This window comes from Aotus nancymaae, unplaced genomic scaffold, assembly GCF_030222135.1.
Source record: "Aotus nancymaae isolate 86718 unplaced genomic scaffold, 86718_ANA_hifiasm-v0.15.2.pri h1tg000006l, whole genome shotgun sequence".
Taxonomy (NCBI): Eukaryota; Metazoa; Chordata; class Mammalia; order Primates; family Aotidae; genus Aotus; species Aotus nancymaae.
The window spans coordinates 17,223,270-17,238,509 of NW_026988417.1; the positions used below are offsets into that span (position 1 = coordinate 17,223,270).

The 15,240-nt window shown below is 33.3% G+C and overlaps 1 protein-coding gene across 12 annotated transcripts in view; it reads right to left on the reverse strand.

Moving 5' to 3' along the window:
• Positions 1–15,240, reverse strand: part of LCORL (ligand dependent nuclear receptor corepressor like) — a 200,321-nt gene that overhangs the window by 139,180 nt on the left and 45,901 nt on the right. For all 12 annotated transcript variants that reach the window (XM_064366019.1, XM_012472359.3, XM_012472358.2 and 9 more), the window contains exon 2: positions 5,573–5,638. In XM_064366019.1, coding sequence (XP_064222089.1) covers positions 5,573–5,638 — 66 coding nt within the window. The remainder of the gene's footprint in view (positions 1–5,572; positions 5,639–15,240) is intronic.

Sequence of the window (15,240 nt, forward strand, 5' to 3'; positions counted from 1 at the left end):
ATTCAGCAATAGAGATAAAAAGTAATAAAAGATGCTTAAATGCACATTTCTAAGTGAAAAAAGCAAATTATTAAAAGCTACATACTGTATGATTTCAACTACATGACATTCTAAAAGACAAAACTTTAAAGACCATAACAAGATTAGTGTTTGCCATAGGTTGGGAGAAATGGGAGGTATGATCAGGTAGTTTATGAGACTTTTTTCAGCAGTGATTTGTACCATATCTGATACTATAACGATGGATAAATGACACTATGCATTTGGCAAAACCCATAAAACTGCACAACACACAAAGAGTGACCCCAATGTATGTAAACTATGGAATTTTGTTAATAATAATGTATCAGCCTGGTGCAGTGTCTCATGCCTGTAATCCCAGCACTTTGGGAGGCCAAGGCGGGTGGATCACCAGGCCAGAAGTTCAAGACCAGCCTGGACAAGATGGTGAAACACTGTCTCTATTAAAGATACAAAAGAATTAGCTGGACGTGGTGGCGCATGCCTGTAATCCCAGCAACTCAGGATGCTGAGGCAAAGAATTGGTTGAACCCCGGAGGCAGGGGTTGCAGTGAGCCGAGATTGCACCACTGCACTCCAGCCTAGGTGACAGAGTGAGACTCCGTCTTAAAATAAATAAATAAATGAAAATACTGTATCAATTGGTTCAACAAAATGTGCTAATATACAGGGACCTGAGGGCAGAAGAAGAGTACATAGAAACTCTCTGTACTTCCTACTCAATTTTTTCTGTAAATTTAAAACTGCTCTAAAAATTTTTAGTTTAAAAAATTAAAATCATATTATACCTTTATGCTTATTTACCACAAATATTTCCCATACTTTAAGTAATTTTTGGTTAAGTATAGTCCTTCAAAAAGATGCACTACAATTTATTTAACCAAATCCTATTACTGAATATGTAGCCTATTTCTCCAATCTTTGTATTACAAGCATGATGATGAATATACTCAAGTAAGACTTTACTTCAGGTAAGAATGTTCAAATATCAGGTTGGTGCAAAGGTAACTCAGTTTTTTGCCTTTACTTTTAATTGTCATTGCCTTTTTTTTTGAGCCGTAGTTCCGCTCTGTCACCCAGACTGGAGTGCAGTGGCACATTCTTGGCTCACTGCAACCTCTGCCTCCCAGGTGCACGTGATTTTTGTCATAACTAAAAAGAATTCAGGAGAGTATAGAAGAATCCTTTGCTACCCAATTTATTTGGTTCTAAGTTGAGAACAGTGAGTAACAGGGGCTCAGATGTCCAATAGTTTATCTAAAACCATGTACTAATCTATGTGATTCCCACACACATATTTGCATAACGAGAAATACACTTGCAGTCTTAGCATCTAAATAGTAAACCATTTTTAATAATGGTAACAAGAAAGAAAGCATAGTTATTTAGAAGAGGATGGGAAAAAGGCTTCAGATGTCTATAATTAATAGCTTCTATATGCTTTTTTAAGAGGCTCTACATTTTGGCAGGACTTTGATAGCACAGTCTAATGTATGGCTGTCTACCTCATTGCAAATACACATTTATTACTATAATTAGTATCATTACTCTCTAGTCATCAACTTTGATTAGAAACTTTTTAAAGGCAAAAAGCAATAAAAAAGAGGAAGAACTTTCTAAGGCACCTGAAGAAACAAAGTAAAAATATTGGCAGTAAAAAGCCAATGAAGCAATTACGTGTCTACGTGTGAGAAAAAGACTGCCTGAGATTCAAAGTTTAGTTTTACAATCCCTCCCCCCGACCCAGAAAAACATAAAAGAGGACATCAAGTACAAGATATATTTGAATAAGAATAGAATGAGATATACAGTAATGAGATATTGAGTGAGTTAATTAAATTATAATACTTTCACAACAAAATCCTGTGCAGCCATTAAAGATGGTAATCCACAATCTGTCACAGGAGTAGACAAAAAAAAGTGATAATTTAGAACTTTATATACCTAAATGACATGCTAGTGAACATACTAGGCACAAAAAGCATATATACTGTGTATATCATACATATGATTTTAATAAAAGAATAAATGCATGCAAACATGTATTTTACATTTATACAAAAATATTAGTAGAGATTATCTGTGGGAAGTGGGATTGGGATAATTTTTTCTTTCTTATCTGTTGTTTTCTAATTCTTAAAAATAAACGTGTTACTTGTATAAAAAAATAATAGTCTAAAAATAAACTACAGAATTTATTTCCTTAGAAAATTCAGCCCTTCATGTAACAAACAATGAATTTCTGAAGAAACATAAATACTTATGCACATGTACATATATAACTATATAAATAAATACATGAAAGTGAAGGAAGTAAGAGGGTACAGCTCACAAATTGCCGCCTGGGCTACCAGAAGGCAGTGAAGCATAATACTGACTTTGAATATAAATATGGAAGGACAGCAGGTAAGAAAGGAAGGCTGAAGAATCATCAAGCATGGGTTAAATTCTTGATTCCTTAGATTTCCCTTTTTCTCATTTGTAAACTCAGCAGACAAATTGGTTAAACTAAAATTAGCATTGGTTAAATATTTCAGATAAAAATATTTAATTCAGTACAAAACTATGTTAAAATAAGAAATGATTAAAATTAAGAGATTTCAGAAAAAAGCTCTCTTAAGCCATAAGAACAATAAAACACTGGAATGGGTATATTTTGGAGTCTCCATCCTTAAAGTCTGCATGGCTATCATTCCATCTGACTGAAAATATATTGTTGGAATATCTTTCATATATACTTTCAGCTTTGTGATTCAAAACTGAATTATCCTGCTCAACATTAATAAAGATGAACAGAATGATGACTTCTTGCACCATCACCACTATCACTTCCTCAACTTAAAACAAGTATTTACACAAAATAAAGAAAGATCCTTAGCGATACTTTGTGTCCCAGTAGAATGGAAGGTACCACAGTATGGTGGAAGGTAACAGCACATAAAACTGACCAGATACAAGATCCAGAAATCGCTCAATCAAAAATCAAAGTAGAAACCCTACACCAACACTACCCATTTTGTAAATGAACTGTACTATAAAATTTCAGATATATCTACAAAAATGTTCTCTCCTTGTGCTCTACAAAATAGCAGGCTATAAAACAGCTAACCTGTGGTATTGCACTTATATTACAGATCAAAATCTTCCAACGGTATCTGAGCTAGAGCCTTTGGAAGAGGAGGCAACAACAAATAACGAACAGTATAACGTAAAATATAAAACTGTGAATGCACAAGGTAGTATTTCTTGAAGTGGCAATGTGAGTTCCAAGCTGCCTGCATTATGAGCAACAGAAGGTAACAGCTGCAAACCTATAACCTGTATTGCCAGAGAGCACCCAGGAGCCCAAGGGCTTCGATGAGCAATTAAAACATTGTTGACCACTGACTAGTTGCTAGGAATACAAAGTTTAATACCATGTCCTTGTCATCAAGGTTTGAAAACCTCAAAGGCCTTAACGCTATTGCAATACATTTAAGATAATCTACAAGTTCTTTAAAAACCTGAGAGACTGAAAACTTGCTATGTTCCTATATTATTGCAAGACCCCATTCCCATCCCAAGGACAGTTTAAGAAAACACAGGTTATATGTGAAAGAAAGTGTTTATACATTTGAGAACCCAAATGAAATTATATTTTCTTTATGGTTCTGTAATTTATAAAAATGGATAAAGTTCACCTGATATTCCACACTATTATTACACATACAGTATGGTGAAAATCACTGAAAAAACTAATTGTTGGTAAAAACAGATAATACTCTTAATTTAGTTAGCCACAGACCTCACTTTCCAATATTGGTAAGAGTTTCAGTAAGAAAAATACAAAGTGTGCTTTTTAAAAGTTTCATAATATTCATCTTTTAAAAATTATATAATACATGTTTGATTTTAGAAAAATCAAACTTTTCCTATAAAAGGAAAGCAAAACTATCCATAATCCATATTTCAAATATAACTGCCACGAACATTTCAGTCTTTTCTTTCTAGTCCATTTACAATGACTAGTCCAATTACAATTTTGTTGTTGTTGTTTCTTTTAACAAAACTAGGATGAGTCAAAATACAGTATATATACACTGCACTTGCTTTTCTTCAGTCTAACAATTCTTCCACGTCATTAATAAACTCAACAACATAACTGTTAATACCTCATATATTACAATTAGAAATATAAAACTGTTTATTAAATAGTCCTTTACTTTTAATACATAATAGCAAAAAAATAAAAAACTAGAAACAACTTTAAATGAACCATATAATGAGCAGCTTTATATAGAATACATCTGGTTATTTTCTTGTGATACCTAAAAGTAAAAATACAGTGTAGGTATGTATTATTCTTTAGCTTCGGAATATTTATTGATAAAACTTTGTTTTAGAAAGGCTGTACTAGTAATACATAGGAGCTCAAAATCGTATTAATACACAAAAGTCCTTTTTCCCAACCATACTTTAAAAACATTAGATTTTATCATTAAAAATAAATTACTTTAAATCTGATAGTAAACTTGTTCTTTGGCCTAACTTGTATAAAATATAATGGTAATCATAAAAAAATTTTATAAACATGATGTTAACACTTTGGGAACACAATCTCATCCTAAAATAATAAGTTGTACTCAATATTTAAAATTTACATTAAGAAAAGCTTGTAAGTTACTGCTTAGTAATGTCCCTTGGATTAATAGTTGAAAAGAAAAATCAAAGTAAATCACACCTAATAAATGTATTCACGTTAAGTTTAAAATTTTTTTTTAATTGATCAATATCAGTATCATTACTACCAATATCACTACCAAGAACACTTCTCCCTTGAACTATAGCAACAAAGGCTCTACTTATTTTTGAAAACTATGCCAGTGAAGAACCAAGTTTATAGATTAGAAATATGCTGACCTTACAGATTTAAGTGACTGTCAAACTCAGTAAAAACTAGAAGAAATTAATCTCCTGACTTCCACTCAATATTCTTCTATATAAACGCTCTCATTTAAAAAATGTTTTACAACTCTGGCTCTTCAGATATTAGAAAGAGATGTCCTGACAAAAACAAATAAAAGGAAGTCAATATATTAGTTCACTTAGCCATAGTTTCTTCCTTCCTAATAATCACAAGTGTTTCACTAAGACAAATATTAAAAGAACCAAGAAAAGTAAAAATTTGGGTGATAACTTTTTAGAAGACAATTATTCAATTGAACATTTACGTAAATTGAATAAATTAAATAATTCAATTAAAGTTTAATAATTTGATTAAGCAATTACTTAACTCAATTAACATTTAATTGGCTTATTTCAATCTTATTTAAGAATAGATTAGGGCATGGAATTTATAAAACAACAAAAATTAAATTACATCACTGACCCCAAAACAAGCTTCATTTTCTATTCTGATTTAGTATACAAAATTGTAAAAAAAACTACGACATGTAATACAAATATTTGGATTATAATTCATATTTAATATAAAGTTAGTATAGAACAACAATTTTTCATTTGTTAAATAGGGTGGGAAGTGAAAACTTTTAAATAAAATTTTAAAAATTACCTTCAAATAAACTGAGGTCTCTTCGTAGCCGTGGTCCATAAAGCCCTTCTAAAATACTCTCAAAACCTGTGTTTTTAAAGAGAGAAAAGTGTATTAACTACTAGAAAAGTTTTATTATACAATAATTCAAAGCAATAAATTCTGTATCAATCAGCAAATTAATTTAACATATCATAAGTACTTTTCCTCCAGCTGAATTAAGCTGAACTAGGCAATATACAACACAATAGTCACACAATGACTACCAGAAATTACATGAATGTAAAGAAATTAAAATATCAAAATGTAAATATTCACCACTAAAACAACAACTTTATCATTTATAACTATTTCTGGGTAAAATATTATGGGCAGATTTTGTATGTAGTAATCTCTTAGAGAGGGGAAAAATAATTAGAAGACATGTATTATAATTGCTTATATTTGTTTTAAAAAAGTAAACTTAAAAAAATAGCATCTTTATCCTTAATTACAAGAATGAGTAAGTGAGTGTCAACAGGGAGAAATCTTTCTGTTAAACGTATGATGTATAAAATGTAAACTTGTAAAAATTAAAACACAACAATTTGGTTATTGCTATGGACTGCCCTAAATTTTAAGTAAAAAAAAAAAAAAATTACTGAAAAATCTTGTCAAGTTAACAAAACCCTAGTTCACTAATTTCCCACATATTTCACTTTCTGGACATATTAGTTTTAAGATTTTACAATTTCTACTTTGAAGTCTGTAACATATTTAATTTTAAGCAACAATCAACTACAGACATCCAAAGAAAAATACGATCCTGATGGCAAAATAATTGAGAAGCCAAGAAAAGGAACTAATGTAAGCCGTGTGTGGATTTGGGAGGAAAAAATTAAACATGGCATGACAGACCCTACAAATCAAAGAAAAAGTTGATTTTCTCAGTGGCATTCCTAAATTGTAAAACACTCGTAACACTTCTACAGAAATATTTCATAAATTATAAGATGCTTTTGAAAAACATTAATGTCTCCAAAATCAAAACTCATCTTAGAATCTACTGTCATAATAAAAAGGTAGCCACAGTTTTTCACTTAATAAAACATGAACTATTGATACATCTTACAACTAATAATGCCTTAGATTTCACAAAGTAAGGTAGCTATCATGGTACTTGGTAAGTATGTAATGAATACAATCTTTTGAGAAATGACCATACTAGTTCCCTTGAGTGGAAATTTCCAGGTAAAAAACTGAATGAACTACCTACTGCCAGAGCAAGCTTTCAAAAATACTATAAAAAAGACTTTCATATTGGGTAGAGACTCAGACAGATTAAGCCTAAACTCTTCTACAGAGGGTTACTCTATTTTAGAATAGAAGACATTCTATTTTTCTGTAATTAACGTGCTTCAAAAATATTACCACACCTGTGAGCATCTATTGCTGATAACACAGTTCCTAAGACTCTGATTAAAAGTGTATTAGTTGGTCTCATTATAGTCTTCATGTTACTACCTATTTTCTCCACTTTGTCTCTTTAGCTTTCCTTAATGCATTTTGGTCAATTTCTTCTCTTAGGGTTCAATTTGCTGACTAATACATCTTTTTGTCTAAAAATGTCAACTTTATTGAGGTACAATTTTTATATAACACAAGGTATCCATTTTAAAAATAAAGTTCAGTAACTTTTGAAAATCCATACTTTCATTTTGCCAAGAACACAACCAAGACAGACACTATTTCCATCAACTCAAATGGTACCCTTGTGCCCTTCTGAGTGCCTGGAATATCCCAAAGCCCACCCCAAAGCATCTTTTCTCCTGTAATGTCTTTATTTGGTTTTGGTAACAGGGTAATGTTGGCCTCATAAAGCAAACTGGGAAGTGATCCAATCTTCTCCAATTTTTGAGTTTGTGTATTAAAATATTTATTAATTATTAATCAGACTTGGAGCTCTCTTTGTGGTAAAATTTTAATCATAAGTCCAGTTTTTAAAAATCAATAAAAAACTATTCAGGTTATCTATTTCTTACTAATTCAGTTCTGGTCATTTGTATAAATTATAGCACTTATTGGAAAAAAGTTATTCAAAAGATTATCTAAATATTTTTAATATTTTAAGAATCTGTAGTCATGTCCCTCTTTCATTCCTGATATCAGTTTAGGTATTTTCTCTCCTTTTTCTAAATTTTAAAATTTCTAAATTACTAAAAATTGAGTAATTTTACTGATCTTTTTACAAAAGATCAACTTTTGGTTTCAATTATTTTATTTCGTGATCACTCAGTTTCTATGTTTTTTTTTTATTTCTGCCCTTTCTTCTTTATATTCTTCTTTCTAATTATTTTTTATTTTCACTCAAACTTCTTTTTCTAAGTTTTTTAGGTGGAAGCCTAGATCATTGATTTGAGACCTTTGTTCTTTTCCAATAAAAGCATTTAAAGCTATAAATTTCCCTCTATTCACTACATTAGTTCTATCCCATAAACTGTGATATACTGTCTATTTTCATTTAGTTCAAATTCTTTATAATTTCCCTTATGATGTCTTATTTTCCCCATAGGATATAAATGTGTGGTTTAATTTCAAATATTTAGGTGGTGCTCAGAAATATTTCTCTGTTACTGAATTCCTTTTTGTTGTTGTTTGTTTTTGAGACAAAGTCTCACTCTGTCCTCCAGGCTAGAGTGCAGTGGTATGAGATCTCAGCTTATTGAAACCTCTGCCTTGCAGGTGCATGCAAATTCTCCTGCCTCAGTCTCCTGAATAGCTGGGTCTAAAGGCACCTGCCATCATGCCCAGATGCTTTGTATTTTTAGTAGAGATGGGGTTTCATCATATTGACCAGGCTGGTCTTGAACTCCTAACCTCAGGTGATCCACCCATCTCAGCCTCCCAAAGTGCTAGGATTACAGGCGTGAGCCACCGCACATAGCCTGTTATTGAATTCTACCAGATTCTTTGTGGTTATAAAACATGTAAGATTACAATCATTCTAAGTTTTCTGACAATTTATGGATAGCATATGATCTACACTGGTGAATATTCCATGTAATATGGAAAAAAATGTGTGTCTGTAGTTATTGGGAGGAATGTACTATAAATGTTAATTAGGATTAGCTGATTGATAGTGTTCTTTGAGTCTTGTCTCATGATTTTCTGTCCTTTTTTCTTTCCTGCCAATTTTGCTTCATGTAATTTGATGCAAATTAAATGCATTAGGGGGTACATTTATATTGCATATTTTTATGTCTCCTTTATGAATTCATATCATTATAAAATGCTCTTCCTTGTTCTTGTTCTGAATTCTATTGTGTCTACTGTTTTATCAGTTACACCAACTTTCTTACGATTAGCAGCATTTTCATTATGTATTTTTTTCCAATTCTTTAACTAACCTATGTCTTAATATTCACATTGAGTTTCTTGTGGACAACAGAGTTGAATCTTGCATTTTTATCCAGTCTAAAAATCTGTTTTTTAAGGACAGTGTTTAGACCATTAAAATTTAATGTACTTAGTGAAACTGTTGGATTTACGTCTACCATCTTATTTGCTTTCTATCCATTGCCTCTGTTATACATTCTTCCCCATTCTCCACTCTACTATTTTAAGTTAAATGAGAAGTTTGTACTATTCCATTTTGTTGCCACCATAAACTTAATAGCTATACCTCTTTTAGTTTTTTTAGGGCTTGCCCTAAGGTTTACAATATTCATTTTAGCTTTTCACCATCTTCTACTTTAAAATATTATAGTACCACTTAGTATGTAAGAGTCAGTGCATATTCATCTTCCAACCCAACCTGTGTGCCATAGTTATATATTTTACATCTGCTTGTTATAAATCTCATTATATATAATTTACTTAAAATATTATTTTAAATATACTAAAACATAAGAAAGTCTTTTAAATTTACTCACAATGTCACTTTTTTGTATGTTTGTAGATCTATGCTTAAAGATCTTTTAGCTACTGTTTTTCTTAGAGAAAAAATCAGTTGTCTCAATTTAATTTTTGGGGGGGTATAAAGTTATAGGTTGACAGTTTTTTGGTACACTGAAGACATGCTTTCACTGTCTAATGGTCTGCATAGTTGCTAGCAAGTTTACAATCTTTCTTTCCTTTATTCCTCTATATGTAATGTGCCTTGCCTTTTTTCTCTGGCTACTTTTAAGATTTTCTTTTTATCCCTGACTTTCAGCAGTTTGATGATTATGTCTTGGCATGGTTTTCTTGGTGTATGTCTTGGCACGGTTTTCTTGGCATGGTTTTCTTGGGGTACGCTGAGCTCACTAAATCTGCAGAATTACATTGGTGTCTACGGCAGATTAGTTTCTCTTTTCTAGAATTTTGTGAGAATAGAATCTTACAGAACAGACTCTCTTTTTGGGGGTGCTTGTCCTTTTCCATTCAATGGAATAATTCTGAGCTTTATCTGTATTATTGCTGGTTATCACTAGTTTGTTATTTCCCAGTATATTCCATTATATTAGATATACTACAATTTTTTATTTATTCAGAAGTTGGTGGATATATGTTTTCATTTTTCTTGTGTAAATAATTAACAGTGTTATCGTAGGGTTATATAGTAGGGTTACGTTTAGTTTTTTTAAGAAACCAAACTGTTTTCAAAGTGATTATATCATTTTACATTCCTGCCACCTGCCATCCATATATGAAAGTTGTCATGGCTGATTCACATCCCAATCATCACTTGGTTAGTTGTATTTTTCTTCTGTCTGCTTTCTTCTTTAAAAAGAAAAAAAAAAGAGTGATTTGTAGAAAACATTATAATGCCCTCATGTCTCCATATGATTTTAGTTTGTATTTCCCTATTCACCATCTTTTTACAGGCTTACTGGCATTCAGATACCTCTGTTCAAATCATTTGTACAATTTTTAATTAGGTTTTTAGACATTTTATCATAGCATTATAAGAGCCTTTCCAATTTTGTTTTTAAATATATTCTGTATGCAATTCCTTTGTCTAATAATATATGTTGTGAATATTTCTCCTAGTCTATTGTTTGCCTTTTTATTTTCTTAACTGTGTTTCCCAAAGAACAAAAGTAGTTAATTTTGATTACCACCCAGTTTTTTCTTTATGGTGGTTTTCCTGCTCTAACAATCAGTATTTTTACCCCAAGGATGAAAAGGTTTTCTCCTAAAAGCTATAGAGATTTAAATTTTACACATAGGTCTGTGGCCCATTTTGATTGCTTTTTGTGAATGGTGTGAGAGGACTGATCTTTTTATTGTTCTGTAATGATATCTATTTGATGCAGCAAATCATTTGTTTCTACCTTAAATCCTCCATTTCCCTCTTATTATGTTCATGTTATCCTTTCAGTCCTTGAGCATAACTGAGCAAACTTTATAACAGAAGTTTTAATATACTTCTTTGCAATTTCTATCATACATTATTTCTGCTTCTACTTCTACTGATTGGTATTTCTCTCAATTATAAATTATATTTTTCTGTTCTTTTGCATATCTAGTACTTTTGTTTGAATGCCAGACACTGTGAAATTTTACGTTGTGAGGTCTGGGTTCCCCACTTTTAAAGGGAGCCAGACCATGTTTATTCAGGAACCTAAGTTAAAGTTCATTTTAAGGTTTCTAAAGAAAGTTTTTAAGAGGCTGGACACAGTCGCTCATGCCTATAATCCCAGGACTTTGAAAGGCTGAGGTAAGAGGACTGCTTGAGACCAGGAGTTTGAGAATAGCATGGTCAACAAAGTGAGACCCTTTCTCTACAAAAAATTTAAAAAATAAGAAAATTAGCCCAGTGTTGTGGTACACACCTATAGTCTTAGCTAACTGGGAGGCTGAAGTGGAGGAAAGCTTGAGACAGGAGTTGGAGTCAGAAGTGAGCTAGGATAACCCCACTGCATACCAGTCTGGGCAATAGAGCAAGACCTTGTCTCAAAAAAAAAAAAAAGTTTTTAAGGGAGAAGCAGAAAAACTTTTCCATTACTAAGTTTAGCTTTCTTGGCTTCAGCTGGGTGGTGGGATCCTGAATAATGATTGTCAGCCCAGTATAAGTTCTGAAAATTGTTTGCATTATAGGTCCCAGAAACTGTGCTTTCCCAAAGGTGTTATTTGTCAGGTTTTATGGATGTCACCCTACACACACAAACTGGTTTTCAGCCAGATTAAAGACACTGCATGCTGATTTCTTGAGCTCTTTCTCTGTGCAGCTCTCTCCTTTTTGGTACAATGCCCTCATAAATTCCAGCCACTCACAATACACTGAAGGCAGAGATTCAGCAATTTAATTTATTTAAGCTTTATTCTGTTCTTTTTTAAAACTTAAAAACTTTTTAATAGCTCTCCATACTTTGCAGATATTTAGGTCTATCATTTATTTCTTTAAATACGAAATAGTACAAAATCAGTATTAAAAAATTAAATTGGTATCTAATCATTTCAACTTTTTCTTGAATAAGTCTGTTTCTGCAGTCTGATGCCTCTTGGACAAGTCAACATCTCGATTTGTTTCTTCATGCAATTAATTCAGTACTTACTGACTTTTGTCCTCAAATGATCAGATTTCCTAAGGCCTAGAATGGAAGTGCTCTCTTCCAGAGTTCTAACACCCAGTGCCCTTGAGCAAATTATGCTACATGGCAAGGTTTCCTCCTTGCCGTGTACAGGCTGCAGATACAATTAAGGCTGTTAATCAGCTGACCTTAAAATAAGATTATCCTGGTGGATCCAACTTAATCATAAGAGTCCTTAAATTGGGAAGAAGGAGGCAGAGGAGTCAGAAAAAGAGAGATGAAACTGTGAGAGAGAATCAACCAGTCACTGCTGGCTTTAGAAATAAAAGACGACAACGCCAGCAGCCTGTAAAAGCTGAAAATTTTAAGAAAATTGATTCTGGCCTAGAGCTTTCATAATGGAACACAGCCCTGCCTACAGTTTGATATTAACCCAGTGAGACCCATTTCAGACCTCTGACCTCCAGAACTGTAAGATACTAAGTTTGTCATGTGCCACTAAACTTGTGGTATTCATTACACTAATAGGAAACTCATACCTGCTTCAAACTAATTTCATGGCTTGAAGTTCCTTGACTGACTCAGGGTACAGATCTACTACAGGACAGGTCTATGGCAAGTTCAATATTTGATATTTTTCTACCATTTCTTTTCCCACTGTGATCATCACCAAGGCAACCTTCTGGAACTGGGGAAAGGCAAGATGATTTAGATCTACTTGGTTTTATCCTAAAACATAACCCTTTGATTAGCAACTTTATGTAAAGACAATCTCCCATAGAACTACTTGGACAGGCTACGGCCCTAGAATCCTGATCTTCCTGCCTAAACAGCCACGAAAGCACAAATATGTGGTACTAACAAAAGACATCAAGCTTACGCAGCTTTTTACCTCTGATTTTCTACTTACCTCTAAAATTAGCTTGGGTATTCTCAACTGTCTTTTTAGCTCTTGGCCATTTTTAACTTTTTAAAAATCCAGCACTTTTCATTGTTTTTAGAAGAAAGGTTGATCCAGATCAGGAGTCCCCAACCCTCAGGGCTGTGGACAAGTACCAGTCTGTGGCCTGTTAGGAAATGGACCACACAGCAGGAGCTGAGCAGCCAGTAAGAGAGCAGTACTTCCTGAGCTCTGCCTCCTGTCAGATCAGATTCTCATAGGAGCACAAACCCTATTATCAACTCTGAATATGAGGTATTCTAGGTTGTATACTCCTTAATGCCTAACGATCTGAGGTGGAATAGTTTCATCCCAAAACCATGCCCCCCTGTCCATGGAATAACTGTCTTCCACGAAACTAGTCACTGGTGCCAAAAAGGGTAGGAACCACTAATTTAGATAACTCAACCCTTCCAAAGACCAAAATTCATAGTTCTTTAAGACTGATTATACTATAGGGTTCATTTGTATAAGAACATAAAGTTACCCATTTTCCTACTGAAAGCCATGTGATTTTTTTTGTTATCACAAACACTGCTGCATTGAAACCTTTCATAAATGGCTTATCCTGTCCAACTGGTAGTTTCTGCTGGGTAGAAATCATTAAGTAAGATTACTTAACCCTAGAGTATGAATACTTTAAACTTTACCAAAATCAATATTGCATTGTATGGCTGAATCATCTTAACAATCGTATCAGCAATGTTTGAGTTCCTATTATCCCCAAATGGTCACCAAAAGTTATCATCATCAGACTTCATATTTGTCCAACACATAAAAACAAAATTACCATTTTAATTTGCAATTCTCTGATTATTGTTTTAGCATATTTTCAAATATTCTACTTTCAGATATCTCCTTTAGCCAGGCATGGTGGCTCATGACTGTAATCCCAGCACTTTGGGAGGCTGAGGTGGACAGACTGTTTGAGTCCAGGAAATATGGTGAAACCCTCTCCACCCCATATATAAATATATAAATTAGCTGGGGATGGTGGCATGTATCTGTAGTCCCAGCTACTCAGAAGGCTGAAGTGTGAGGATCACCTGGGCCCAGGAGGTTGAGCCTGCAGTGAACTAAGCCATGATCATGCTCCTGCACTCTAGTCTAGATGACAGGCTAGAGTCATCCAGGCTTTTCTTATTTTTCTTTTTACTTTTATTTTAGGTTCAGGGGTACATGTACAGGTTTGTTATATAGGTAAACTGATGTCTCAGGGTTATGGTGTACAGCCTGTTTCGTCATCTGGGCAATAAACCTAGTACCAACAGTTATTTTTCTGATCCTCTTGCTTCTTGCACCCTCCACCCTCAAGCAGGCCCCAGCATCTGTTGCTCCCCTCTTCATATCCATGTGTTCTCATTATTTACATGTAGAATATGTGGTATTTGATTTTCTGTTCCTGCATTAGTTTGTTAAAGATGATGGCCTCCAGCTCCATTTATGTCCTTGCAAAGGATATGAGCTTGTTCTTTTTCATGGCTGCATAGTATTCCATGGTATACATAAACCACATTTTCTTTATCCAATCTATCAATGATGGGCATTTAGGTTGATTCCATGTATTCACTACTCTGCATAGTGCTGCAATGAACATATGCGTGCATTTTTACAATACAACAATTTATATTATTTTGGGTATATACCTGGTAATGGATTGCTGGTTTGAATGGTAGTTCTGCTTTTAGCTCTTTGAGGAACTGACCTAATGCCTTCCACAATGGCTGAACTAATTTATCCTCCCACCAACAGTGTGTAAGTGTTCTGTTTTCTCTGCAGCCTTGCCGGCATGTTATTTTTTTATTTTTTAGAAATAGTCATTCTGACTGCTGTGAGATGTTATCTCACTGTGGTTTGATTTGCATTTCTCCAATAATCAGTGATATTAAGCTTTTTTTCATATACTTGTTGGCTGTATGCACATCTTCTTTTGAAAAGTGTCTGTTCATGTTCTTTGCCCACTTTTTAATGGAGTTGTTTTTTTCTTGTAAATTTAAGTAAGTTCCTTATAGATGCTGGAAATTAAACTGTTGTCAGATGCATAGTTGGCAAATATTTTCTCCCATTCTGCAGGCTGTGTCTTTACTCTGTTGACAATTTCTTTTGCTGTGCAGTTTCTTTAATTAGTTCCCATTTGCCAATTTTTGCTTTCATTGCAATTGCTTTTGGCATCTTTGTTATGAAATCTTTGCCCATGCCAATGTCCTAAATGGTATTGCCTAAGGTTATCTTCAAGAGTTTTTATGGTTTTGGAT